This window comes from Geotrypetes seraphini, chromosome 9 (assembly GCF_902459505.1).
Source record: "Geotrypetes seraphini chromosome 9, aGeoSer1.1, whole genome shotgun sequence".
Lineage (NCBI taxonomy): Eukaryota > Metazoa > Chordata > Amphibia > Gymnophiona > Dermophiidae > Geotrypetes > Geotrypetes seraphini.
In genome coordinates this window covers 83,685,316-83,710,284 of record NC_047092.1, presented here as the reverse complement: position 1 = coordinate 83,710,284, position 24,969 = coordinate 83,685,316, and the positions used below count along the sequence as shown (strand labels likewise).

The 24,969-nt window shown below is 43.8% G+C and overlaps 1 protein-coding gene across 1 annotated transcript in view; it reads right to left on the bottom strand.

Moving 5' to 3' along the window:
* DGKI (diacylglycerol kinase iota) overlaps positions 1–24,969 on the bottom strand; it is a 1,086,779-nt gene that overhangs the window by 405,923 nt on the left and 655,887 nt on the right. The window contains exon 18 of the mRNA XM_033957757.1: positions 3,905–3,967. Within this exon, the coding sequence (XP_033813648.1) occupies positions 3,905–3,967 (63 nt within the window). The remainder of the gene's footprint in view (positions 1–3,904; positions 3,968–24,969) is intronic.

The following is a 24,969-nucleotide window of genomic DNA, read 5'->3' as shown; positions in this document are numbered from 1 at the left end:
GGCGAAGGCAGGAGTCCAGGCACCGCGACTGCAACAGGAAGTTGCAAGTCAGCTGACGCCGGCCTTTCGTTGCGGCGGGGACCGAATCCTTCGCGGACCGGCAAGATTTTTTTGCGGACCGGCGGTTGAAGAACTGTGCTCTACACTGTGTGCGCTGTGACGATAAACTTGTGCGCTGCGAGGTAATATTTTGTGCGCAAGCGCACGCCAGCGCAGCTTAGCGGGAACACTGATCACAACCCTCGTTCACTCATTGGTCATTTCTCATCTAGACTACTGTAATTTGCTATATAATGGAATTCCTCAAAAAGAATTACGCCGTCTGCAGCTCATCCAAAATACAGCAATTAAACTTATTCATAAGGTAGGGAAATATGATCATGTTACTCCTCTTCTGAAAGAAGCCCACTGGCTACCCATTACACACCGTATCACTTATAAAATCTTAATGCTGGTCCTTAAAATCAAACTTTCCCATCTTCCATCTTTTCTCGATAAACTTATCATTCCTCTTTGCCCTTCTCGGACACTTAGATCAGCAGATCAGAATCTACTGACCATCCCTTCCATCAAAGAATTCTACTACACCAGGAAAACTAACTTCTCCGTAGTTGCTCCAACCTTATGGAACACTATGTCACCTCAACTCCGCCTCAAAAATTTCCTCGACAAATTTAAGACTAAACTAAAATCGTTCTTATTCTAAGATGCATATCACAGGCCTTAAATACCTCCTCTCCAACAGCCAGTAAAACTTATCATCAACCGCTTTTAAGAAGTGACCCCCACTCCTGATGTCATATCCGTCCCCCTCTTCCTTGTTCTTTTATTTTGTTTTTAATGATGTATTTATCTACTCCCCCTTCCCCTCTTTCCCCTCAAGTCCAAGTTTGTATTCGTAAATTGTCTTTTAATGTTCACTCTTCCCCCATTTATAATTATTATATATTTTTAATTTTTTTAACTTTTAAATTTTTTAGCATTGTAAACCGCTAGATGCACGTCAATGGTCAGTATATTAAAATTAATAAAACTTGAAACTTGTTGTAAACACTAAACTCCCCCTGTCGACAATTTCTTCATATCTATAAAGGCACGTAGTTGTTCAGGTGAAAAAAACACATATTTTGTCCCCAAATACTTTATAATACACTTACAGGGATAAGCCAAAAGAAAATTTCCACCCAGCTTTACCACTTCAACTCTCATAGCAAGAAATAATTTCCTGCGCTCTTGTGTTTGTCTGATAATGTCTGGGTAGATCCAAACTTTTTCCCCTTGAATAGACTTGAGAATTACGGAAATATTGCTTAAGTAAAGCAGAAATGTCCTGCTCAAAAACAAAGGAAACAATTAACGTGGCACGCTCTGAGGTCTCAGTTAATGAAGTCTCAAGAAAATCTCTAAGATTCAAAACAGCTTCTGATGGATTCTGGACACTTTCATCCGGTGTGGCTCCCATGTCTTTTTTTTATAAAAGGAATATAGTAAACACAATTTACTGGTGGAATACAGTCAACGGAATAGTTGGAAGTTTCAATGAGGAATTTTTTTAAACATTTCCATGGGGGTCACTCCTAATAATTTTGGAAAAATTTAACAAGCAAGCATTAAGTCTTCGATTATAGTTTTCCAATTGTTCTATTTTTCTATTAAGAAGAATTTTGTCTTTAACCAATTCTGAGGATAAAGATTGGAGATCTTCTACTTTTTCTTTCACCTGTTTAACCTCTGAGGTTAATGGCTGCTTAGTTCCTTCAAATGTTTCAGATAAAGAATTAACAGTACTCACAAGCGTTATTAGCTCCTGGGAAGATTTGTCAACAGAAGAGTTAAGCTTCAAGAAAGCATTCCAAATGCTCTCTAATGTAACCACCAGAGATGATCTTGCTGGAGTGGAGGTTGCCACCTTCTCCTCCAGATCTCGTTGTTCAACCGAGACTTCGACTGCTTCTGCCCCTGCAATTGGGGTCTCACTCATGAGAGAAAGTTTGCTGGGCTCCCTCAACTAAGCTGCAGGAAAGTCTGGGCATGGTTGAGGCACAGCAGTCGGAGGGGAGAGAGAAATCTCCAAGTCTGATACCTCGGGTCCTTTTCTCCCCGAGGAAATGCCAGACATCCCTCCGACATTTGGTCTGGAACTCCCAGGTACGGTAGCAAAGTCCAGAATGGAGCGTTGAGTGGGGGTTGAAGTCCGGAGTGCAGGGGAATCAATCCGGATCGTCCCCTTACGCTTCGAATGCGGCATTAGATTTTTTAGGAATCAGAATAAACTACTCTATAGATAACAGTTAGAGACACCGTCCCGGGACTGCTGCCATCTTGGATTTCCTCCTAAGCAGGTAACTTGTACGTTTTGATTTAGACGAATTCAAAACAGGTATAAGTTCCAGATCAGGCCACTGAGCTGATTGCAGCAGTTGCAATCAGCTCAGCGGCCTAGGCAACATGTCCCCCCACCCCCATAACGAACATGACAGGAGGGATGCCCAGTCCCTCCTGCCCATACCCACCACAATTCCCCTGCAATGATCACCAGAAAAAGTTGTTAAATCTTATGTTCTTATGCTCCACCCTTGGGGATGCACCAGGGAGGGGCCTAAGGCCCTGAATGGCCCAGGCGCTTAAGGCCCCTCCTGGAGGAGGGACCTTAGGCACCTGGGCCAACCAGAATCTTAGGCCCATCTCCCAGTGCATCCTGGGATGCACTGGGATTGGCCTAAGATTCCAATTGGCCAGATCCCTTAGGCCACCCCCAATAGGAGAAGCCTAGTGGATCTAGCCAATCAAAATCTTAGGCCACTCCCAGAATATCCCAGAATGCATTGGGAGATAGACCTTTATGCACCTGGGCCAATCAGGGCCTTAGGCTCCTCCCCAGTACATCCCAAGATGCACCAGGAAGGGGCCTAAGGCCCACCATTCCAGTGGTGGGTGTCCAACATGAGGGACTGGGCATCCCTCCTGCTGGAGAAGTTTTGACGGGAGGGGGGGCTGTTGGCAGGAGAGATTGGGCAACTCTTGGGTGAACATTAGGGGGCTCGGGGGTGTCTGGCAGGAGAGATAGGGTATCTCTTCTGGTGATCGTTGCGGGGGAGTCGCGGTGGTGCAGACAGGAGGGACTGTGAATGTCTAATATAACTGACAGTGTGTTCTACTGTAATCTACTGTGAATGTGCTTTTGTAACCTATTCTGAGCTCATGGGAGGACGGGATAGAAATCTAAATAAAGAAATCCCTCCTGCCACGATCGTTGCGGGGGTTGTAGCATGTTCCAGTAGGGGACTGGGCATCATTCCTGCCATGATTATGCAGATGGATCTATGATTCTTTAACTGGCGCTTATGACAGAGGCCGGTTAGAGAATCATGATTTTGGGCATTTGGGACTTGGTTTAAAGATAGACATAGTGACAGTCTGGGCGATTAAATGCCTGAACGTACAGGTAGGCCATTCTTGAAAAAATCTACTTTTTTGATGTTTTTTTTCAAGAATGGACATTTCCCTGCTACCTACTTTTGGCGCCTAGTGCTTTAGGCCAAAAAGGGACTTAGATATTTTTATTATGCCCCTCTTAGGTTATAGAATTGCTCTTTTCCTGTCTACTCCTATATAATCCCAATGCATCCTAAGTACAAAGCTCTCTCTCCCCCTTCAATCAATCTACATCCCCGGTCATTAATGTTTCCTATGTTATTGCAAATGACAGCTCATCTCTACTGCTTACTGCCCCAGCAAACCCCACACTCAACACACACAAATCCCCTACATATGCATTTTCTTATCACACACATATACCATAGAAACATAAAATACTACTTTTACTTTGTCATACAATTCTCCTTTTTTTGTTGCTACAGCTCTATTTTTTCTTGTCATTTTTACCATTGAGTCCCACACTTACCACAACCTTCACATGCTTGGATAAATCTCTGGAACTCCTTTGCAGGAAATCTGAGAATGCAGCCTACAACATACAAAGAATTCAATGGACAATGGAAAAGTGATAGAGAAAATACAGAGAGAAAAAGAAAAAATAAATATCAAGTAAATTAAAAAAACAGAAACAACAAAATGGTGAAAGGACAGGAAGAATGAGAATATGTAATAAAGAACAAAGGAAATAAAGGAGAAAAGAGACAGAATTTAGAATGAAAAGAATCACAGCAGAATAAAGAGAAAGAAAAGAACATTTTAAATAAACAGTTCTTAAATTATAGAAAGCCATCTTTCCTCCCATTTCATCTAATTTTTTATTCGGTGTACTGAAAAACAGTGTGTCTTATTTCTATAGCAATCTCTACTCAAAAACAATAACTATGAGATAGATTTGTACAAAATGCATGCAAACCTATCTCATACATATTTATTATAGGTGTCCTGAAAATTATACTGGTTAAGGGGTACTGTTAGGACCAGTTTGAGAAATACTGCTGTCAAACACCAATGCGTAATGGTATAGTGAGGGAGGTTGGCAACTGGGACATTGTTAACTGCCATGTGTCCCCCCACCATTCTTCCCCACCGCTTGGTGTCCTTCCCCGCATATCTTTTGAAATGTTCACCAGTGCAAGCAGGTCCCTCCACCCACTGCTTGTGCCTGCCTCAGCTCCCTTCTGTTGTCATCTCCTGGTCCCGCCAAGAAATGACATTAGAAGGGAGCCAATGCTGGCGCAAGCAGTAAGTGGAAGATGCTACTCACATAGGGGGTAGAGGTGCCAGCGCCCCTTGCGAAGATGGCGCCTGGTGTGGCCCACCCCTTACTACATCATTGTATAAGACAACCTCAAGGTTGGATACAGTGCAGCTTTGTGATATTCTGGAGGTATTATCCAGTTCAACTAATGATGTGCACTTTGGTATCATTTTGTTTCATTTTATAATAGTATATGTTATTTTATTAAATAGTGCGAATATTTAGTAATAGTGCATACTGTGAAACAAAATAGCACAGTTATTTACCTAACAGTTGTTATTCAGGGACAGCAGGCAGATATTCTCAACATATGGGTGACGTCATCCACGGAGCCCCATTGCGGACAGCCTCACAAGCAGGCTTGCTTGTAAAACTTTCAAAGAGTTTGCGAGTGCTGCACAGCGCATGCGTGAGTGCCTTCCCACCGAACAACACCTTCCTGTGCATGCGTCTCCTGTGAGGTACCTCAGTTCAGATAGCTAGCTAAGAAGCCAACCAGGGGAGGTGGGTGGGTTGTGAGAATATCTGCCTGCTGTCCCTGGATAACAACTGTTACGATAAGTAACTGCTTTATCCCAGGACAAGCAGGCAGCATATTCTCAATATGTGGGTGACTTCCAAGCTAACCAGAATGGGATGGTGGGAGTGTTGGCAATTAGGAGAATAAATGTTGTAAAATGACCTGGCCAAAATGGCCATCCTGTCTGAAGAAAGTATCCAGACAATAATGAGAGGTGAATATATGAACTGAGGACCAAGTGGCAGCCTTGCAGATTTCCTCAATAGGAGTTGATCTGAGGAAAGCTACAGATGCCGCCATAGCTCTAACTTTATTGCCCGTGACTCAACCCTGCAAAGGGAGACCAGCCTGAGCATAGAAGAAAGAAATGCAAGCAGCCATCCAGTTGGAGATGGATCGCTTGAAAATAGGATGCCCCAACTTATTTGGATTGAAGGAGATAAAAAGTTGAGGAGCAGTTCTGTGAGGTTGAGTGCGTTGAAAGTAGAAAGCCAAAGCACGTTTACAGTCCAGAGTATGAAGAGGTGTTTCTCCAGGATGAGAATGAGGCTTTGGAAAAAACACTGGAAGAACAATGGATTGATTTGAGATGAAATTCTGAAACCTCTTTAGGTAAGAATTATGGATGAGTACGGAGGACCACCTTGTAGCTCACTGACTCGTCTAGCAGAGGTGAGCGCAATGAGAAAAACCACTTTCCAGGTGAGATATTTCAAATGAGCCGAATCTATTGGTTTGAATGGAGGCTTCATCAATTGAGCAAGAACAAGATTGAGATCCCAAACCACTGGAGTGGCTTGAAAGGTGATTTGATATTGAAAATTCCTTTCATAAATCTGGAAACCACAGGATGAGCGGAGAGGGGTTTCCCTTCAATAGGCTGATGAAAAGCAGCAATGGCACTAAGGTGGACTCTAATAGATATGGATTTGAGGCCAGAGTGAGATAAGTGCAGCAGGTAATCTAAAACTGAAGACAAGGAGGTAGATTGTGGCTCCTTGTGATGAGTAGTACACCAAGTAGAAAATCTAGTCCATTTCTGGGTGTAACATTGCCTAGTGGATGGCTTCCTGGAAGCCTCTAGAATGTCCTGTACAGATTGAGAAAACTGTAGAGAGGCAGTTAGGTTGAGAGGTACTAAGCTGTTAAGTGTAGAGACTGCAGGTTGGGATAGAGCAGAGACCCTTGACTCTGTGTAAGCAGAGAGGGAAATACTGGTAGAAGTAGAGGCTCCCTAGTGCTGAGTTGAAGTAGAAGGGAATACCACGGTTATCTGGGCCACTGAGGAGCTATCAGAATTATAGTGCCATGCTCCATCTTGAGTTTGACAAGAGTCTTGAGAATCAGAGGGAATGGAGGGAACGCATAGAGAAACTGATTCGTCCATTCCAGAAGGAAAGCATCTGCCTCGAGGCAATGAGGAGAGTATATCCTGGAACAGAACTAAGGCAGCATGTTGTTGTGGGGAGACGCAAAAGGCCTATCTGAGGAGTTCCCCACTGAGCAAAAATATGATGTAGAGGCGAAGAATTGAGTGTCCATTCGTGAGGTTGTAGAACACGACTCAATTTGTCCGCCAGACAATTTAGCTGCCCTTGGATGTAGACAGCTCCGAGGAAGGTGTTGTGAAGGATCACCTAATTCCAAAGCTTCAGAGCTTCTTGACACATAGGGAGAGATCCCGTTCCTCCCTGATTGTTGGCATAATACATAATGACTTGGTTGTCTGTCAGAATGAGGACCACCTGGTCGTGAAAAAGATACTGAAAAGCTTTGAGAGCATTGAAAATCGCTCTGAGTTCCAACAGATTTATGTGACACTGACGATCCATGCAGGACCATGCGAGACCGTCGAGATGAGCCCCCCAAGCATAGGTTGAAGAATCTGTTGTGAGAATCTTCTGATGAGGGAGCGTGCGGAAAAGCAAACCTCTGGACAGATTGGAAGAGAGCATCCACCAGTGGAGAGACTGTCTGAACGAAGTAGTCACAGAAATGTTTTGAGAGAGTGGGTCACAAGCTTGCTGCCACTGAGATGCCAGGGTCCACTGAGGAATTCTGAGGTGAAGTTTGGCAAAAGGAGTCACGTGAACTGTAGAAGCGATGTGACTGAGAAGAACCATCATGTGCCTTGCCAAGAATGAGGTGAGGGAAGACACTCGGTGGCAAAGTTGAATGAGAGCATCTTGACATGGTTGAGGCAGGAATGCTCTGAGTTGAACAGTGTCCAGTATGGCTCCAATAAACTGTAGAGTTTGGGAAAGACTTAACTGGGACCTTGAAAAATTGATTTTGAACCCAAGACTTTGGAGAAACAGTATAGTCTGTTGGGTCGCTACAATAACCTCCTGTTGAGAAGAGGCTTTGATGAGCCAATCGTACAGATATAGAAAAACTTGAAGACCCTGCATCCGCAGGGCTGCCGCCACACTACCAGGCATTTTATGAAGACCCTGGGAGATGAGGTGAGTCCGAAAGGATGGACTCAGTACTTAAAAGATGGAGATTCCCCACCCGAAATCTCAGGAATCTGCATGAATTGAGATATGAGTATAAGCCTCCTTGAGATCTAGAGAGCATAACCAATCGCCTTGATCCATCAGGGGATACAGTGTTGGAAGAGAGAGCATGCAAAACTTTTCTTTGACAAGAAATTTGTTGAGAGCTCTGAGGTCCAGGATAGGTCACAAATCTCCCTTCTTCTTTGGGACTAGAAAATAATGGGAATAAAAGCCCATGTCCCGTTGGGTCAAGGGAACTTCCTCGACAGCTCGGAGGCGAAAAAGAGCCTGAGCTTCCTGAAGAAGAAGGGGAAGTAACGACATGCTGGAAGGAAACTGTCATGGTGGGAGATCTGGTGGAACTTGAAGGAATTGAAGTGAGTAACCCTCCCGAATGATGGTGAGAACCCAGAGATCTGATGTAATCTGTTGGTAAAAATGATGGAGCCGACCTCCTATGGGAAGAAGAGAAGTCTGATGGATGCAGGCGGACGTTATGCTCAGACTTAGATTGGCAAAAAGATTATGCTGGCTTAGCTGCAGCAGGAGTCTGGGGGTTTTGTTGATGCTGTTGCTGTGGTTGTCATCTAGGCGGAGGCCTGGAGAAGGCTGGAGTAGAATTTAGAGGATAACGACGCAGAGGTGGACTATAAGGCTTGGAAGCTGGAGCTTTAGGCTTAGGTTAAACCAAAGAGGCAAATGACTGCTCATGTTGAGAGATGCTTGGTGGCAGTCTCGATGGAGTCGTCAAAAAGCTCATTACCTTGGCATGGCAAATTAGCTAGACGATCTTGTAAGTTGGGATTCATGTCCACAATACATAGCCAAGCCAGACGTTGCATTGCCACAGCAAAAGCAGTAACCCTAGAGGATATCGCAAAGGCATCATAAGTGGCTTGAAGCATGAAGAGACGTATTTGAGAGAGGGTCTGCTGAAGTTGTTGAAATGCAGGTAACCTGTGTTCAGCCAAATCAGGAAAGAAGTAGGGCATGGTTTTAATGCAGTACTTCAAATAGGAAGTAAACATGAAGTTGTAATTCAAGATTCTATTTGCCATCATGGAATTTTGATAAAGACGGTGTCCAAATTTATCCCTTTCTGCCTGGAGGGACTGCAGCATAGACCTTGATGGGATTATATTTTTTAAGAGATGATTCCACAAATAAGGATTGGTGAGACAATTGTGGCTTCACAAACCCCTTGCAAGCAACTGTATGGTAACGAGATTCCATTTTAGAGGGAATAGCCAGGATTGAATATGGATGGCCCAGAGCTCTAGACAATTTATGGACCGCATTTTATGATGGTGAGTCCACTGGCATGGAATTGAGCGGTCCCCACGAGCTCCCCAGTTACTTTGAGGCTCTGGGAGAGATGGTGAAGCAGACAGGTATGCAGGTGGTATTCTCATCCAGCCTCCCTGTCGAGGGTAAAGGCTAGGGCAGAGAAGCTCGCTTCCTGGAGATGAATGCATGGCTACGTAGTTGATGTTGAGAGTGTTTTGGCTAAATGGACCATGCGATGATTTTACAAGGGATGCTGAGTAGGGATGGTGTGCATCTATCAAAGAAGGGAAGAAGTGTCTTTAGCAGCAGACTGGCTGATCTACTGAAGAGGGCTTTAAACTAGAAATGATGGGGCAGGGTGATCAAAGCCCCCCCGGTGAGTATAAGCCCTGAGGTAAGTAAATCACTGAATACCTCTTCATGGATGGGAAAATGGGGTAATGTCTGGAAAGCAGTGTATACTAATACTCAAAGTATGGGAAACAAAATTCAGGATCTAGAAGCTGTGATGGAAGAAGATGAATTGTATATAGTGGCTATCACAGAGACATGGTTCAAGGAGAACTATGGATGGGATGTAGTTATACCGGGCTTTAATCTGTTCAGGAAAGACAGGGTAGGAAGAAAAGGAGGGGAATAGCGTTATATATTAACGATCATATTAAAGTCACACAATTGCAGGATCTGCAGGGCAAGGAAGAGGCACTATGGATCAATTTAGAAAGAGGGAATGGTGAATATATTTACATTGGTATGATAAACAGGCCTCCTTCACAGATGGAAGAGGTGGACAGAAATTTAATAGTAGAAATTCAGAATATATCTAAAAAAGGGGAAGTTGTACTAATAGGTGATTTTAACATGCCAGATATTGATTGGAGAATCCCTATTGCGGGGTCTTCAAGAAGTAGGGAGATCCTGGATTCTCTACATGGAGAACTGTTCCAACAGTTGACAGTGGAACCCATGCAGGATGGGGTCATACTGAAATTATTTCTGATGTTACAGTAGGTGATCAACTGGCATCCAGTGATCACTGCATACTATGGTTTAATATTAAGACAGGTATAGAAAGGGCACATTCAAAAGTAAAGGTTCTAGACTTAAAAAAAACTAACTTTGTTCAGATGGGGGATTATGTCAAAGAATTATTGTCTTGATGGGAAGGTCTGGAAGGAGTAGAAATGCAGTGAGCAAAACTGAAAGGAGTTTGCACCAAAGTTTGCAACTCACTGACTTGTCGAGCTGAAGTGAGAGAAATTAGAAAGACAACTTTCCAGGTGAAGAAATTGAGATGAGGCGTGGCCATTGGTTCAAATGGGGGCTTCATCAACCTGGAAAGAACCACATTGTGGTCCCAGATGACTGGAGGAGGCTTGAGAGGTAGTTTGACATTAAAAAGTCCTTTCATAAATCTGGAGACTAAAAGGTGTGCAGTAAGAGGAACTACCTTGTTCTAGAAAATGGAAAGCTGTAATAGCACTGAGATAGCACAGTTACTTACCTTAACAGGTGTTATCCAGGGACAGCAGGCAGATATTCTCACTAATGGGGTGACATCACCACGGAGCCCCGGTACGGACACTTCAAGAGCTTGAAAAAAAGCTCTTGACGCCCGCACCGTACATGCGCGAGTGCCTTCCTGCCCAACGGAGGCACGCGGTCCCTCAGTTAAGATAAGCCAGCTAAGGAGCCAACCCAGGGAGGAGGGTGGGTTGTGAGAATATCTGCCTGCTGTCTCTGGATAACACCTATTATGGTAAGTAACTGTGCTTTATCCCAGGACAAGCAGGCAGCCTATTCTCACTGATGGGTGACCTCCAAGCTAACAGAGATGGGATGGTGGGAGAGTTGGCCAAACAAAATACAATTGAAAACAGAATGGCCGAAGTTCCCATCCCGTCTGGAGAAAAAAACCAGACAATAGTGAGAAGTGAAGGAATGAACTGAGGACCAGGTGGCAGCTGTACAGATTTCCTCATTAATGTAACTATAAGGAAAACAACAAAAACTGCCAGAACTCGAACTTAAGGACTGGGACGCGATATCCCCATGCCAGGCCAGTTGAAGTAAAGGAGAATGAAAGGGAGGCAATCAGCCAAGTGAAAATCGTTTCCATGAATATAGGAAGTCCAAACTGAGTTGAATCAAAAGAAAAAGTTGGGATAAAATCACTGCGTCTCTGACCTGAGTAAGAAGGAGGAGAAAAAAAACGCTTATAGGACAAAACATAGAAAGCCAGGCTCCTCGTAGGAAAAAACGAGGTGCAGAAAACAACACAGACAGAAGAACTGACTGAGCAAAAAGAAAACAGTAGAAGATACTGTAAAGATGAACACAGAATCACGTTGAGTTGCTGAAAGACTGATAAGGATGAAGCTGCTAGTAGGGCATGAAACTCACCGATCCCCTTGGAAGAGGTGAGAGACACAAGGAAAGACTATTGTCCAGGAAAAATACTCAAGTGGAACTGATGCCAGTGTTACAGATGGTAGCAGCAACAACCAATAAAGAACCACAGGAATAGTCCAGAGGACAGAAGAAGGAATGAGGTGTGGGTACACACAAGATAAACCTCTGTCATGATCCTGTGAACCAGAGGAAAAGACAGAAAGATGTTGCTCCTCAACAGATCAAGGGAAAAATTACAATATCATTGAAAAGACTAGAAGCAACAATGAAAAAATACCACCGGTAGGAAGGTGGAAACAGGCAGAAAAAAAGACACCAGGAAAGAAGATGAAACCACTTATGACAGGGGTGTCCAATGTCGGTCCTCGAGGGCCGCAATCCAGTCGGGTTTTCAGGATTTCCCCAATAAATATGCATGAGATCTATTTGCATACACTGCTTTCAATGCATATTCATTGGGGAAATCCTGAAAACCCGACTGGATTGCGGCCCTCGAGGACCGACATTGGACACCCCTGACTTATGATAACAACAATGGCAAATGGCTGGTGTCCTGGCAGAAGTCAACAAACGGGCTGAGAAAGATGTAATGAAACGGACTCAGCCCAAAGAAAAGAAACCAATAAAGATTGGAAGACATCAAAGATTCCTGAGTCAAAGTGAACCGAGCAGGAGAATAAAAAGAGAGGGCTCCTAAAATTTGAGTGGACGAAGAAGGGAGAACCCATGTTGACTGGGTCACCATGCATCAATAGCGCTTGAGAGTTTGATGAAAAAAGGTGAACAGGAGAAGAAACATAGGGAATGCATAGAAAAATATGCTCGCCAAATCCAGGAGAAAAAATAACTGTTATCAGACGAAGAAAAAACCTGAAGTAAAAGAAGGAAAGAATCCTGCTGAAAATGGCTGCTACGAAATTCAGCTTTTCATGAATAGCAGCAAGAGCAGATGGCCAATTGCCTCCAAGGTCACAAAAACAGGGCCTCCTGAGATAACCGGAGACAGCCCTAGACTCCTTACTCAATTATATGTAGTGTAAAACCCCGGAATTGGCTGTGCAAGGAATGAGGACTTGAGGACAGAGTAGATGATGAAAATCATAAAGTCCTAAAATTTCTGCAGAAAAATGAGACAAAATCCAATGCCTGACAGTCGAAAGACCCTGAGGCTGAAGAATGCCTATAGGAACCCCCAGGCAGAAAATAGATGCAACAAGCCTGAAGACCATGCAAGAAGGCAACAATGAAAAAAGGGGACCTCCGTAGAGACTAGAGGAGATCAATGATACACATGCGTGGAGAGACAAGCCCTCATCTAGTACCACTGGAAAACAAAAGACCACTGAGGAGTACAAAAATGTAGTCTGACTCGTGGCAGGACAGAACCAGGAGAATGCCTGTTGGTCAGAAGAAACAATATGGGTAAGATTGAAAACAATCTGAAAAAAAAAAACACTCAGCAGAGTGAATTCAAGAAGTACCCCAAAGAAACACAGCCATTAATATGATTACGGAAAATCAAAAGCAAAAGAAAATGAGATGGGTGAGAAAAAACGTCTGAACCATCTATCAGAAAAAAAACAACCGGGTAAAAAACCGGATGTTCAAAAAATGGATAAAGAAGAAAGCCTTGTAATCGAATAGATGTGGCCAGCACAAGCAAACACCCTCTGAATAATCTGGGAGGAAAAAACCCCAAACTGGTAAGTAGAATGGGTGAGAAACACAGCTCGAAAGCGGCTGTCTGGAAAATCAGGAAAAGAGCCATGAGGTCTGAGATCCAGAAAAAACACAGTCATCCAGTGTCCTTGACAATGAAGGGAAAGAAGGGAAGGGATTCTCTAACCCCAGTAATCGAAGAAAACCCTTCAAGGAGAAGTAGTAGTAGAAAAAACAGGAAGTACTGCTTAAGATACCCCATAGACTCTCAACAGAAACAGAGTCTAAGAGCAGAGTGAAAAGATTAAGTGAAGAAAGCCTCCACATGAATAGAACTCAGAGCTAGGCTCGTAGAAGTATATGAACGCAGAAAAGACAGTCGCCGTGAAAGAGAAAACTACTAAACAGAAGCGGCCAGAAAACTCACCATGCCATAATGGAGAGGAAACATGTTCTAGCACAGCCCCAGGAACATCTCCCCAAATCAGCCACTGCAATAACCTGTCGTGTGGAGGAATGATAAAAACAGACACTCAGATGCAGACCAGATCCATAAAACATAGAGCTGAAATTGAAAAGCGGCCACATGGAATGTGAGCACAAATATATACCAATGAAAACCAGGTAGGCAGGAAAGAAATCTAGGAAGCCCATTTGGCTAACTGGGCCCCAGCCCTGTCCCCTCTGCCCAGAAAGACAGAGGCGTACATACAAGCCTTAAGGAGGAACTCCACCAGGAGGAAAACAAGAACACATGTGAACTGTTTCATAGGGCATGTCACCAAAAGGCCCCATAGAAATCAAGGAAGGGAAACAAATTCCGTAGGGAAAGAAATGACTGTACAAAATCAGCTCTTAAAGGAATGCATTTACAGAAAATTTCCTAATGGATCAATAAAAAACGATGTCATGCAAGTATGAAAGATTTGTGAACCCCACTCAAAGGAAAAAAGCACATGCGATGCAGAAACACCCACTACTTCATAGAGAGAAGGAGCATAGTCCCAAAAGACACCCCAAGCCTCTCAACCAGTCAAAACCAAGACCAGCAAGGAGTTGATGTCAAAGGGCAAATACAGCTTGAAAACTGCAAAGCGTTTCCATATCGGAACAACACCGACACCGGTAACTGCAACTACAACTAGTGTCACGGGATAGGAGTCAACAAAAGCAGAGAAGACTCAAGTGAAAATGTCCCCGGAAGTAAAAAACTGAACCGGGTAGGACTAGAACAGATGGTGTCGACAGGGCGTAGAACCCAAACAACTGGATCATCGTTGAACATGGTGATGTCGACAAGAAAATCCGACATCGACCTGGATGTCGATATGGGCTGCGACATCGAGCAGAACTGACTACAATAACATGGCATCGAGAGAAAAGTCGACATCGAGTAGGGAGGTCGACACCAATGTAACACGTCAATATCACTCCCAGGGACAGTGAAAACATGCTGATGTGGACCGAAATCGTGGGCATGAAAGAAACACTGTTAAAAAGGGAGAACTTGTACCAATGGATACAACGCCGGTACCAAGGATCAACACTCCTGAGATGAATAAAGCCGGTACTAAGGCACACAGCACCACTGGAGCAGATAAGAAAGGACACCGGTACCATTGGTCTATGACCGGTACCTATGATGTGACGATACCAAGGGTGTCAGTAGCAAGTAGAGAAAAAAGAACACCAGCACCATGTGTCCATGATTGGTACCCATGGTGTCATTGCCAAGGAAGAAGAAAAAAGCATCGGTACCATTGGTCCAATACTGGTACTGATGGTGTCATTGTCAAGGAGACAGAAAAACACATGGTATCATTGATCCATGATCGGTACCCATGATGTCGGTCCAGAATAGAAAAAAAAAGCACCGGCACCCAAGGTCCATGACCTGTACCATCGGTGCCACTCCTGGAGGAAAAAGAAAGAAAGAACACCGGTACCCATGGTCCTCGACCGGTACCATCGGTGTCGCTCCGGAATAGAAAGAAAAGAACACTGGTACCCTTGGTTGATGACCGGTACCATAGGTGTGGCTCCAGAATAGAAGAAAAGAAAAAGAACACCGGTACCCTTGGTCAATGACCAGTACCATAGGTGTGGCTCCATTGTGCAAAAATGGACTGGAGAGTTGACGAACTGAGTTTCCCTTCGTGAGGTTGAAGAATTCTGCTGAGGTTGTCTGCCAAAGAATTCTGCTCCCCCTGAATGTAGATTGCTCGTAAGAAGATGTTGTGGCCATTGCCCAAAACCAGATTTTCTGGGCCTCTTTGCAAAGCTGGAGCGACCTCATGCCTCCTTGCTTGTTGATGTAGTACATCGCTACTTGATTGTCCGTGCGAAGGAGGAGGACTTGAACGCTCAGGAGATGTTGAAAAGCCATGAGTACATAATAGATCACCCTGAGCTCGAGTAAATTGATGTGAAACTTGCACTCCTTGATGGACCACAGACCCTGAGTTTGAAAGCCGTCCAGGTGCGCTCCCCAGGCATAAGGAGATGCGTCTGTCGTTAGTACCTCGTGATGTGGAGGCAAGTGGAAAAGAAGACCTCTGGAGAGATTGGACAGCCGAAGAGATGATGTTACAGAGATATGCTGTGAGAGATGATCTGTCGCTTGAGACCATTGAGAAGCGTGTGAAGATGGTGTCTGGTGTGCGAAGATGGTGTCTGGCGTGCGAAGACGGAGTCAGGCGTGCAATGATTGAGTCTGGCAAGAGGAGTGACATGGATGGTGGAGGCCATGCGGCCCAAGAGCACCATCATACGTCTCGCTGAGAGAGTGGGGAGGTGCTATAGCTGCTGACAGTCAAAGAAGAGTGAGCTGATGATCTGATGGAAGGAACGCCATCATGACTGTTGTTTCCAGAATGGCTCCAATAAATTGGAGACGCTGAGTTGGATGGAGGTGTTGAGTCGTGGCTCGTGGCCAGCGTGCTGTTTATGGGACGATATTGGAATGGATGTCAGGAGCATGATAGTGCAGAAAAAAGCGCCAGTTTTTTGTATGATTCTGGGTAATTCTAGTTAGACAAACATCTGTGTTAGTTAAGGACCACGCCCAAATAGAAGCGTACGGAAAAACAGGTGAATAAAAATTTGAATATAATGTAGCTAAGGCCAGAGAAAAACACACTAAGGATTAATATAAGGGAAAGCATAATAATATCTGTGTATGTACTTTGCTGTTGAGCCAAATCATGGTGGAAATCATGATTACATGATTACATGGAATCCAGTTTGGGTTCTCTGTTTGGACACCATCTTGTGCCAGTGATTAGTTTTCTGCCTTCTTTGTCCTCTCTGAGTTTTCCCGCTCCCAGCCTCGTGGTGTTAATTAACACCAGCTGGGCTTGCTTTAGACTGGCTAGGAAAATAACATGTTCTAAACTGATATATAAAATGTATGAAGTATGAATGGCCAAGATATGAATGAAATTATGAATGTTTGGGGCCCCTGAATGTGATATGTGGTGATATAAATGGTTTATAAGAAGAAACACTAAGGAAAATCCTAAAGTAACATCTGGAAGTAGTTAAGTTAGAATCTGAGATGCTGTATCAGTCTCCAGCAGAGGGGAGGGGGATCTACCCACCCCCCTTCCTCCAGAGTAAGGTTTCTGTGTAAGGCTGTACAATTTGAACCTGTCAGCTTAGGAAGAGTTTTTTCCTTTAGGGCTGAGAATTTCTCAGCACCATGTTAATAATTATAGATTCTCTTGAATGTTATAATGTTAATTCAGAAATCAAAAGTAATTTTCTGAAAACTTTGTATAACTTTTAAACATGGAGGAATGTTTCTTTGTCTAAACTTTAAGACCACCCATAGAAATGTTATTGGTCGTCAAACTTGATGATGTCACTAAACCAAAAGTTATATAATAGAATGTAATGAGATAGAAAAATGAGACCATTGTGAGAAGGCCAGCCTTTGGCCACGATGATGATCTCCCATGAGCGCAACGTAAGCAATTATGCTGTTCTTTTGATCTAATAATGGAAAAATAGAAACAATAATTCAATAAATCTTGGTTATAATTTTAAAACCTTGCGCTGGTGTCATTTTGCATGTATACTTATTTTCAAACCTGAAGCTTTCACAAATGGCGTCAATGACCCTTGCTCAGTGTGACTTTGAAAAATTGATTTTGAATCCCAAAAGCTGAAGAAAAGCAACGGTATGAGTTGTCGCCAGAGTCACAGCCTGAGACAATGGCACCTTGACCAACCAATCGTCCAGATAAGAGAACACTTGGAGTCTGTGGGATCTCAAAGTCACCATTACCACAATGAGACATTTCGTGAAGACCCTGGGAGAGGACGCAAGTCCGAACGGCAGGACTTTGTACTGATAATGAAGGTGATTTATTTGAAAACAAAGGTATTTTCTGGAAGTCACGAATTTGTATGAGTGTAGGCTTCCCTGAGATGCAGAGAGCATAGCCAATTGTTCTGAGCCAACAGGGGATAGAGAGTGGCTAGAGAAAGCATTCAAAACTTTTCCCTGATTAGAAGCTTGTTGAGAGCTCTGAGATACAAAATCAGACGCAGTCCTCCTGTCTTCTTTGGAATTAAGAAGTACTAGGAGTAGAATCCCTGATTTTGCTGGTTCATCGGTACTTCCTCAGTGGAATTGAGGAGGAGAAGGTATTGAACATCCTTAAGAAGGAGAGAGGACTGTGGATGGTTGGAAGCAGACTCTCTTGGAGGATGATCTGGAGGGAGAGTTGAGAAGTGGAGTGAATAACCCTCCAGGATGATGGTTAACACCCAGAGATCAGAGGTGATGAGATTCCAATGATGAGTGAAGTATTGGAGCTGACCCCCAATAGGCAGAGGAAGATCTTTTAAGAGATGAACTGGCTACGCTCTGAAGGAACATGTTAAAAAGACGGTGACTGTTTAGGTTGAGCAGATTCCTGGGTCTTCTGTTGGCATGGTTGCTGTTTTGGCTTCCTAGGTTGTTGATGAGGAACAGCAGTAACCTTGGCAAAGAACCTGCATTGATATGAAGCAGCAGGTTTGAAGGGAGTGGAAGTATTGGGCTGTTTCTTAGGCTTGACTAAAGAGTCCCAACGGGTTTCATGAGCTGAGAGCTTTTGTGTAGTAGTGTCAGTAGAAGGACCAAAAAGCTTATCTCCCAGACATGGAGCATTGGCCAAATGATCTTGATGGTTTACATCCATGTCCGAAACCCAGAGCCAGGCAAGGCGGCACAGAGCTACAGACATAGCCGCTGCCCGGAAAGTGAGTTCGAAAGTATCATATGTGGATTGAACCATATACTTTCTGAGTTGAAGCACCGAGGCGATGAGGTGCTGAAAACTTTGTCGCTTGCATGTAGGGATGCATTTGAGATAAGGTAAAAAATTGCTTAATAAGATGTTTGCTAACATTGAATTTTGGTACAATCTTCTACCAAATTTATCCATGGTTTTCCCCTCCATGCCAGGAAGAACAGAGACATACACGCTAGCTGAGGAAAACTTCTTCAAAGTAGACTCAACCATAAGGGACTCATGAGGAAGCTGTGCCTTATCAAATCCCGGTAAAGCTACCACCTTATACAGAGATTCCAATTTCTTTGGTGCTACCAGGATAGAAAGAGGAGTCTCAAGATTTTTATAAAAAGTCTCTCAAGATTTCATGGAGCGGCAACTTGAGCATTGCCTTAGCAGGCTGGTCATAGTCCAGAGTCTCCAGAAATTGTTTACTGTATTTAGAATCAGCTTCCAGTGGAATAGATAAGTCTTTCACCATATGACGAATAAACTGTGAAAAAGAAAATTTCTCGAGGGAGGAAGCTCTAGTTGGAGACCTATCTGAAGAGTCTTTTTCAGTGGTAGACAAATAAGGAGTGTCAGAATCTCCTAGTAAATCTGAATCTTGCAGTAAAGAGGGAGAACGATGCTGACTCCAAACCTGTGTCGAGGGCTTTGAATGTTTAGACTTTCTTGAGGCCTTTCCCGACTTAACGGGCGTAGATTCCACAGAAGAAGAAGATTGGTGTTGACGTTTGGAGGTTCTAGTAGATGACCTGGAACATCGAGCTTTCTCCTGCTGTAGAGAAAGGTTAGCCATGGTGCCCATGGTCAGTGTTGTGGCATGCTTAGTCTGGAGTGGCACCGGGACAGTCGGTGTGGACACCAGGAGGAGCGATGTCAGCAGCAGCAATTGAAAATGCTCGCCAAGCTCTTCCTTAAGCAAGGCATCAATTTTTTGCTTAAGCATAAGCGTAGGCTTTTTTGCTGGTAACAATGGTGCAGTAGCATAGTCTGGTGAGGATGATGCCGATATAGAGGCACTTACTGACCAGGCGCTGGTGGGACTTTTGCGAAGTCTGCATGACTTGGCTCAATGCTTTGACCTGTGTCCCGGAGATAGAAGGGGAAGGCTTAACTGGCTTACCCAATGTGATAGCATACTGCGATACCGGATCCAATGTTGAAGGTTCCACTGGTGTTGAAATCCTCGGTGTCGTCTTAGTAGGCACAGATGGTGTGGGAGATGATGTTGGCTTGCCCTCCACAGCAGCACCAAAAAGTTGACGCTGCTGTAACAGATGGTTTTTTAAAGTTCATTTCTATAGAGAAGAGCAGCACGTGCAGGTCTCAGCGTGGTGGTTGGGTCCCAGACACTGGAGACACCAGCAGTACAGGTCAGTTACCGAAATGGCCTAAGCACAACGACCACACTTCTTAAATCCCTTAGATGGCCGAAACATGGACGGAAATACCATCTCTGATAAATTGAACTCGATGATTGAGATGGTAAGAAGGCCACACCAGACCGTGAACCCATCAGCAAAAAAAGAAAGAAAAGTTAAGTTGTTTTTAAAATTATTATTATTTTAATAAACTACAAAGAAAAAAGAAAAAATGACTAAAAAGTCAAATTCTGTGAGAGCAGGAAGGCAGAAAAAAGTTCAACAGCCGTTGAAACGCATCTTCTTAGCTCCATGGAAACTAGAAAACTGAAGGGACCGTGTGCCCACTTCGGGCGGGAAGGCACTCGCACATGCATGGTGTGGGCTATCACGTACTTTCTAAAAGTATTAAAGCTCCCTCCAAGTACCTACAAATCCAAAATGTGGCCCTGCAAAGGGTTTGAGTTTGAAACCACTGAGCTTGAGGGTTTGCATCAGAAGTCCAAGGCTTGGGGCTTATTTTCAAAAAAGATAGACATCCATAAGATGGCATAAACCAGCACTTGGACATCTTATTAGTCAAAACGTTCCAGTGGGCATTTTCGAAACTGACTTTTTAGACATCTTTCTGGTGGTTTTATCTCCAGTGCATCTAAATTATAAGGGATGTGTGTTAGAGGGTGGGATTAGGGTGGGCTTAGCACTTGGATGGTTTACAGTGATAATCATAGAAACAGAAAAATGATGGTAGATAAAGGCCAAATGGCCCATCTAGTCTGCCCATCCATTATCTCTTTCTCTCTCCGAGAGATCCCACATGCCTATCCCAGGCCCTTTTGAATGCAGACACAGTCTCTGTCTCCACCACCTCTTCTGGGAGACTGTTCTACCACCCTTTCTGTAAAAAAGTATTTCCTTAGATTACGCCGGAGTCTATCATCTTTTAACTTCATCCTATGCCCTCTCATTGCAGAGATTCCTTTCAAATTAAAGAGACTCGACTCATGCGCATTTACATTACTAATCTAATCTAATCTAAACCTTAGGTTTGTATACCGCATCATCTCTACATTCGTAAAGCTCGACACGGTTAACAAGAGTTAGGGTAGAAAGGAACTCCAGTGGAGGGAGGAGGCAAAATGAAGAGAAAATTTAGAGGACTAGAATAACCAGAAAGGGAGGAGGAGTTACATTTTTGAGAATAACCAGGTTTTCAGATGTTTACGGAAGAGTTGGAGGGAGCTCAGATTCCTAAGAGGGGAGGTAAGGTTGTTCCAGAGCTGAGTGATTCTGAAAGGGAGGGAAGAACCTAGTTTTCCTACAAGTGAAACGCCTTTTAGAGAGGGAAAGGAAAGTTTCAGTTTTTGGGTGGATCTGGCAGAATTGGGGTTAGAAGAGTTCTAAGAAAGAGGAATGAAGGGAGGGAGGATACCGTGTAGGATCTTGAAAGTGAGGCAGGCACATTTGAAGTGGACTCTGGAGATAATCGGAAGCCAGTGGAGCTTGGATAAAAGCGGTGAGACGTGGTCGAATTTGCTTTTTGCGAAGATAAGCTTAGCAGCGGTATTCTGAATCCGCTGGAGTCTTTGAAGGTTTTTCTTTGTTAGGCTAAGGTAGATAGAGTTGCAGTAGTCCAGTCTGGAAAGGATGGTGGATTGGACAAGGACAGCAAAGTGTTTTTGATGGAAACAGGATCTCACTTTTCTCAGCATGTGAAGGCTTAAGAAACATTTTTTTACTAGGGAGTTGAGGTGGTCGTTGAAGGAAAGTGTAGAGTCAATGATGACTCCCAGAACTTTACTAGAATATTCAAGATGCAGAGTGGGGCCAGAGGACAGTGGGATGGAGGTGGGCAGTTGGTCCAATTTTGGGCCGAGCCAGAGAAGTTTTGTTTTAGATTCGTTCAGTTTCATCTGCACAGTGTGGGCCCAGGATTGAAGGTTCGATATACATGAGGATATGTTCGCCAAGAGGTTGGTGAGGTTCCGGTCGGTCTCGAGGAGGACAAAGATGTCATCTGCGTAAGTGTAGAGTGTTTCAAGGGGGGAGAGATGGAGGAGTTTAAGGGAGGACATATAAATGTTGAAAAGGATAGGAGAGAGAGGTGAGCCTTGCGGGACTCCACAGATCGGGTTCCAGGGGGAGGAAGAAGTACCCTTCATGTTGAATATGTAGGAGCGAGAGCGTAAGAACTTCGAGAACCAGTCAAGGACTGTGGAGTTTATGCCTATCTCGGTGAGTTGGTAAATTAGAATATCATGATGGACGACATCAAAAGCTGCAGAGAGGTCGAATTGAAGAAGGACAGCGAACTTGTTGCGAGAATGGAGATATTGAACTTTTGAGATTAAGGAGGTCAGAAGGGATTCGGTGCTGAAATTGGGACGGAAGCCGTATTGATAGGGTTGAAGAATGGTGAATTTCTCAAGGTAGGAAGATAGTTGAGTGGATATGATGGACTCTAGCATCTTGGTAAGAAGGGGAATGTTAGCTATTGGACGGTAGCTGGATGGTGTAGAGGGGTCAAGCTCAGGTTTTTTCAGTAGTGGGATTAAGGAAATATGGCCCATTTCTGGGGAGAAGAGACCCGAATGGAGGGTGGAGTTTATGAGAATGGTAAGAAATGAGATGGTCTGAGGGGGAGTGTTCTCGTAGAGGTAGGAGGGGAAAGGATCCAAGGTACAGTTGCAGGATTTCAATTTGAGGCAGAGATTATAGACTAGGGATTCGGAAACAAGTTCGAAGGAAGACCAGGTGGGAAGGGGTGCCTCAAGGTGGAGACCTTATCGTTGAAGAATTTTGCTAGAGAATCGGCTGAGGGGGGGGGGAGGGAAGTATGGAGTCATTTTTGGAGGTTAAAGAACGCCAGATATTAAATAATGTGCTACTCTGATTGTTGGATTTGGAGATTTTGTCACCATAGAAGTTTTTCCTTGCTTTTTTTAGAACAGTATTATAGGTATTTAAATGTCTCTATCATATCTCCCCTCTCCCGCCTTTCCTCCAAAGTATACAGATTGAGATCTTTAAGTCTGTCCCCATATGCCTTATAATGAAGACCACATACCATTTTAGTAGCCTTCCTTTGGACCGACTCCATCCTTTTTACATCTTTTTGAAGGTGCGGCCTCCAGAATTGTAAACAATAATCTAAATGAGGTCTCATCAAAGTCTTACACAGGGGCATTAATACTCTTTTTTTTATACCTCTCCCTATACAACCTAGCATCCTTCTAGCTTTCGCCGTTACCTTTTCCACCTATCTGGCCATCACATACAATCACACCCATGTCCCACTCTTCTGTCATGCACATAAGCTTTTTACTCCCTAATCTGTACTGTTCCTTCGGTTTTTTGCAGCCCAAATGTATAACCTTGCATTTCTTAGCATTAAAATTTTAGCTGCCAAATTTCAGACCATTCTTCAAGCTTTGCCAAGTCTTTCTTCATGTTCTTCACACCATCCGGCGTGTCTACTCTATTGCAGATTTTGGTATCATCTGCAAAGAAGCAAATCTTACCCGACAACCCTTCAGCAATATCGTTTATAAAAATGTTAAAAAGAACAGGCTCAAGAACAGAACCTTGAGGCACACTACTGGTAACATCCCTTTCCTCAGAGCGATCTCCATTGATCACTACCCTCTGATGCCTTCCACTCAACCAGTTCTTGACCCAGCCCATCACTTTGGGACCCATCCCAAGGGCACTCAGTTTATTTATTAGACGTCTGTGTGGAACACTGTAAAAGGCTTTGCTAAAACCTAAATACATCACATCTAGCGCATATCCTCTATCCAATTCTCTGGTCATCCAGTCAAAGAAATTGATCAGATTTGTCTGGCAAGACCTACCTCTAGTGAATCCATGTTGCCTCTGGTCCTGTAATCCACAGGATTCCAGAAACTTGACCATTCTCTGTTTTAAAAGTGTTTCTATTAATTTGCTTACCACAAAAATCAGACTTACCGGCCTGTAATTACTTACTTCTTCCTTACTTCCACTTTTGTGAAGAGAGAACACATCCACCCTTTGCCAGTCCTCCGGTACCACTCCTGACTCTAGAGACTCGTTGAAAATGTCAGTCAGCGGACCCACAAGAACTTCCCTAAGTTCCTTCAGCACACTAGGATGTACACCATCCAGCCCCATTTTACAACTTGTCCAGGACACAATTTGGACATTTTGGACTAGACCTGTTTTTAACATGAATAAGGGCCAAAAAGGTACCCAAACTACCAGATGACCACTGGAGAGATGAAAATATGGCCCTCACACACTCTCCCAGTGGTCACTGACCCCATCTCACCTACAAATATCTGCATGAAATAATACATATGTGTCTCTATGACAGCTGCAGATACTATGGTCAGTCCTAGTAGAGCTGCAAACAGGTTTCTGGAGTAGCCTGTTGGGCAGTGAAGTGGACTGCAGAGAAGGGGATCCAGGCCCATATACCACCCTAACTAGTACACGTGTTATAAATTGTAAGCCCAACAGAACCCTACTATACTGTCATGTTGGTGACATCTGAAGGCATAAGGGCTATAGGGGTGGTAGACAGGTGGATACAGTAAGTTTGGGGGTAGTTTTGGCGGGCTCACCATGTCATGTACGAGGATTATGGTGAGATGTTACCTGGCACCCTTAATGTGAAGTTCATAGTAGTGCTCCCCACGGTGCCCCACTGCTCTGCTGACATATCTGTATGGCTAGTCCATTACACATGCTGGCCCCTCCTACATGCAAATGGATTGTTTTGAACGTTTTAAATAACTCTTTGAAATGCAATTTATTGTGAGTTGTTTTAGTTTCAACAATTTTATTGATGACTGCACAACTGTACAACAGTTTGGAATAACCTTACTGCCCCACTACAGAATCTGGGCTCCTTTCAACTATTCCGAAAGCACATGAAAACTAGGCTATTCACAAAATTGTAATGCTCTCTTCTCCCCTATACTCAGCCTCCAACCCCATTATGCTGTTCCTTCCTTAATTAAGCTCTTGTAAACCATGCCGAGCTCTATAATTATGGAGAGGATGCGGTTTATAAACTTAAGGTTTAGTTTAGTTTAGTAATGGTACAATGTCATCTAGTTTTATCCAGTGTCATATTTCGCCTACCCTCCCCCTCTCTTACTGTATGTGCAACAATTGTATGGAAAACCGTACAAGGAAACCACAATAAAGATAGAAGAACAATACAATCGTGCCATCATTTATATAGAATGTGATCCCGTCC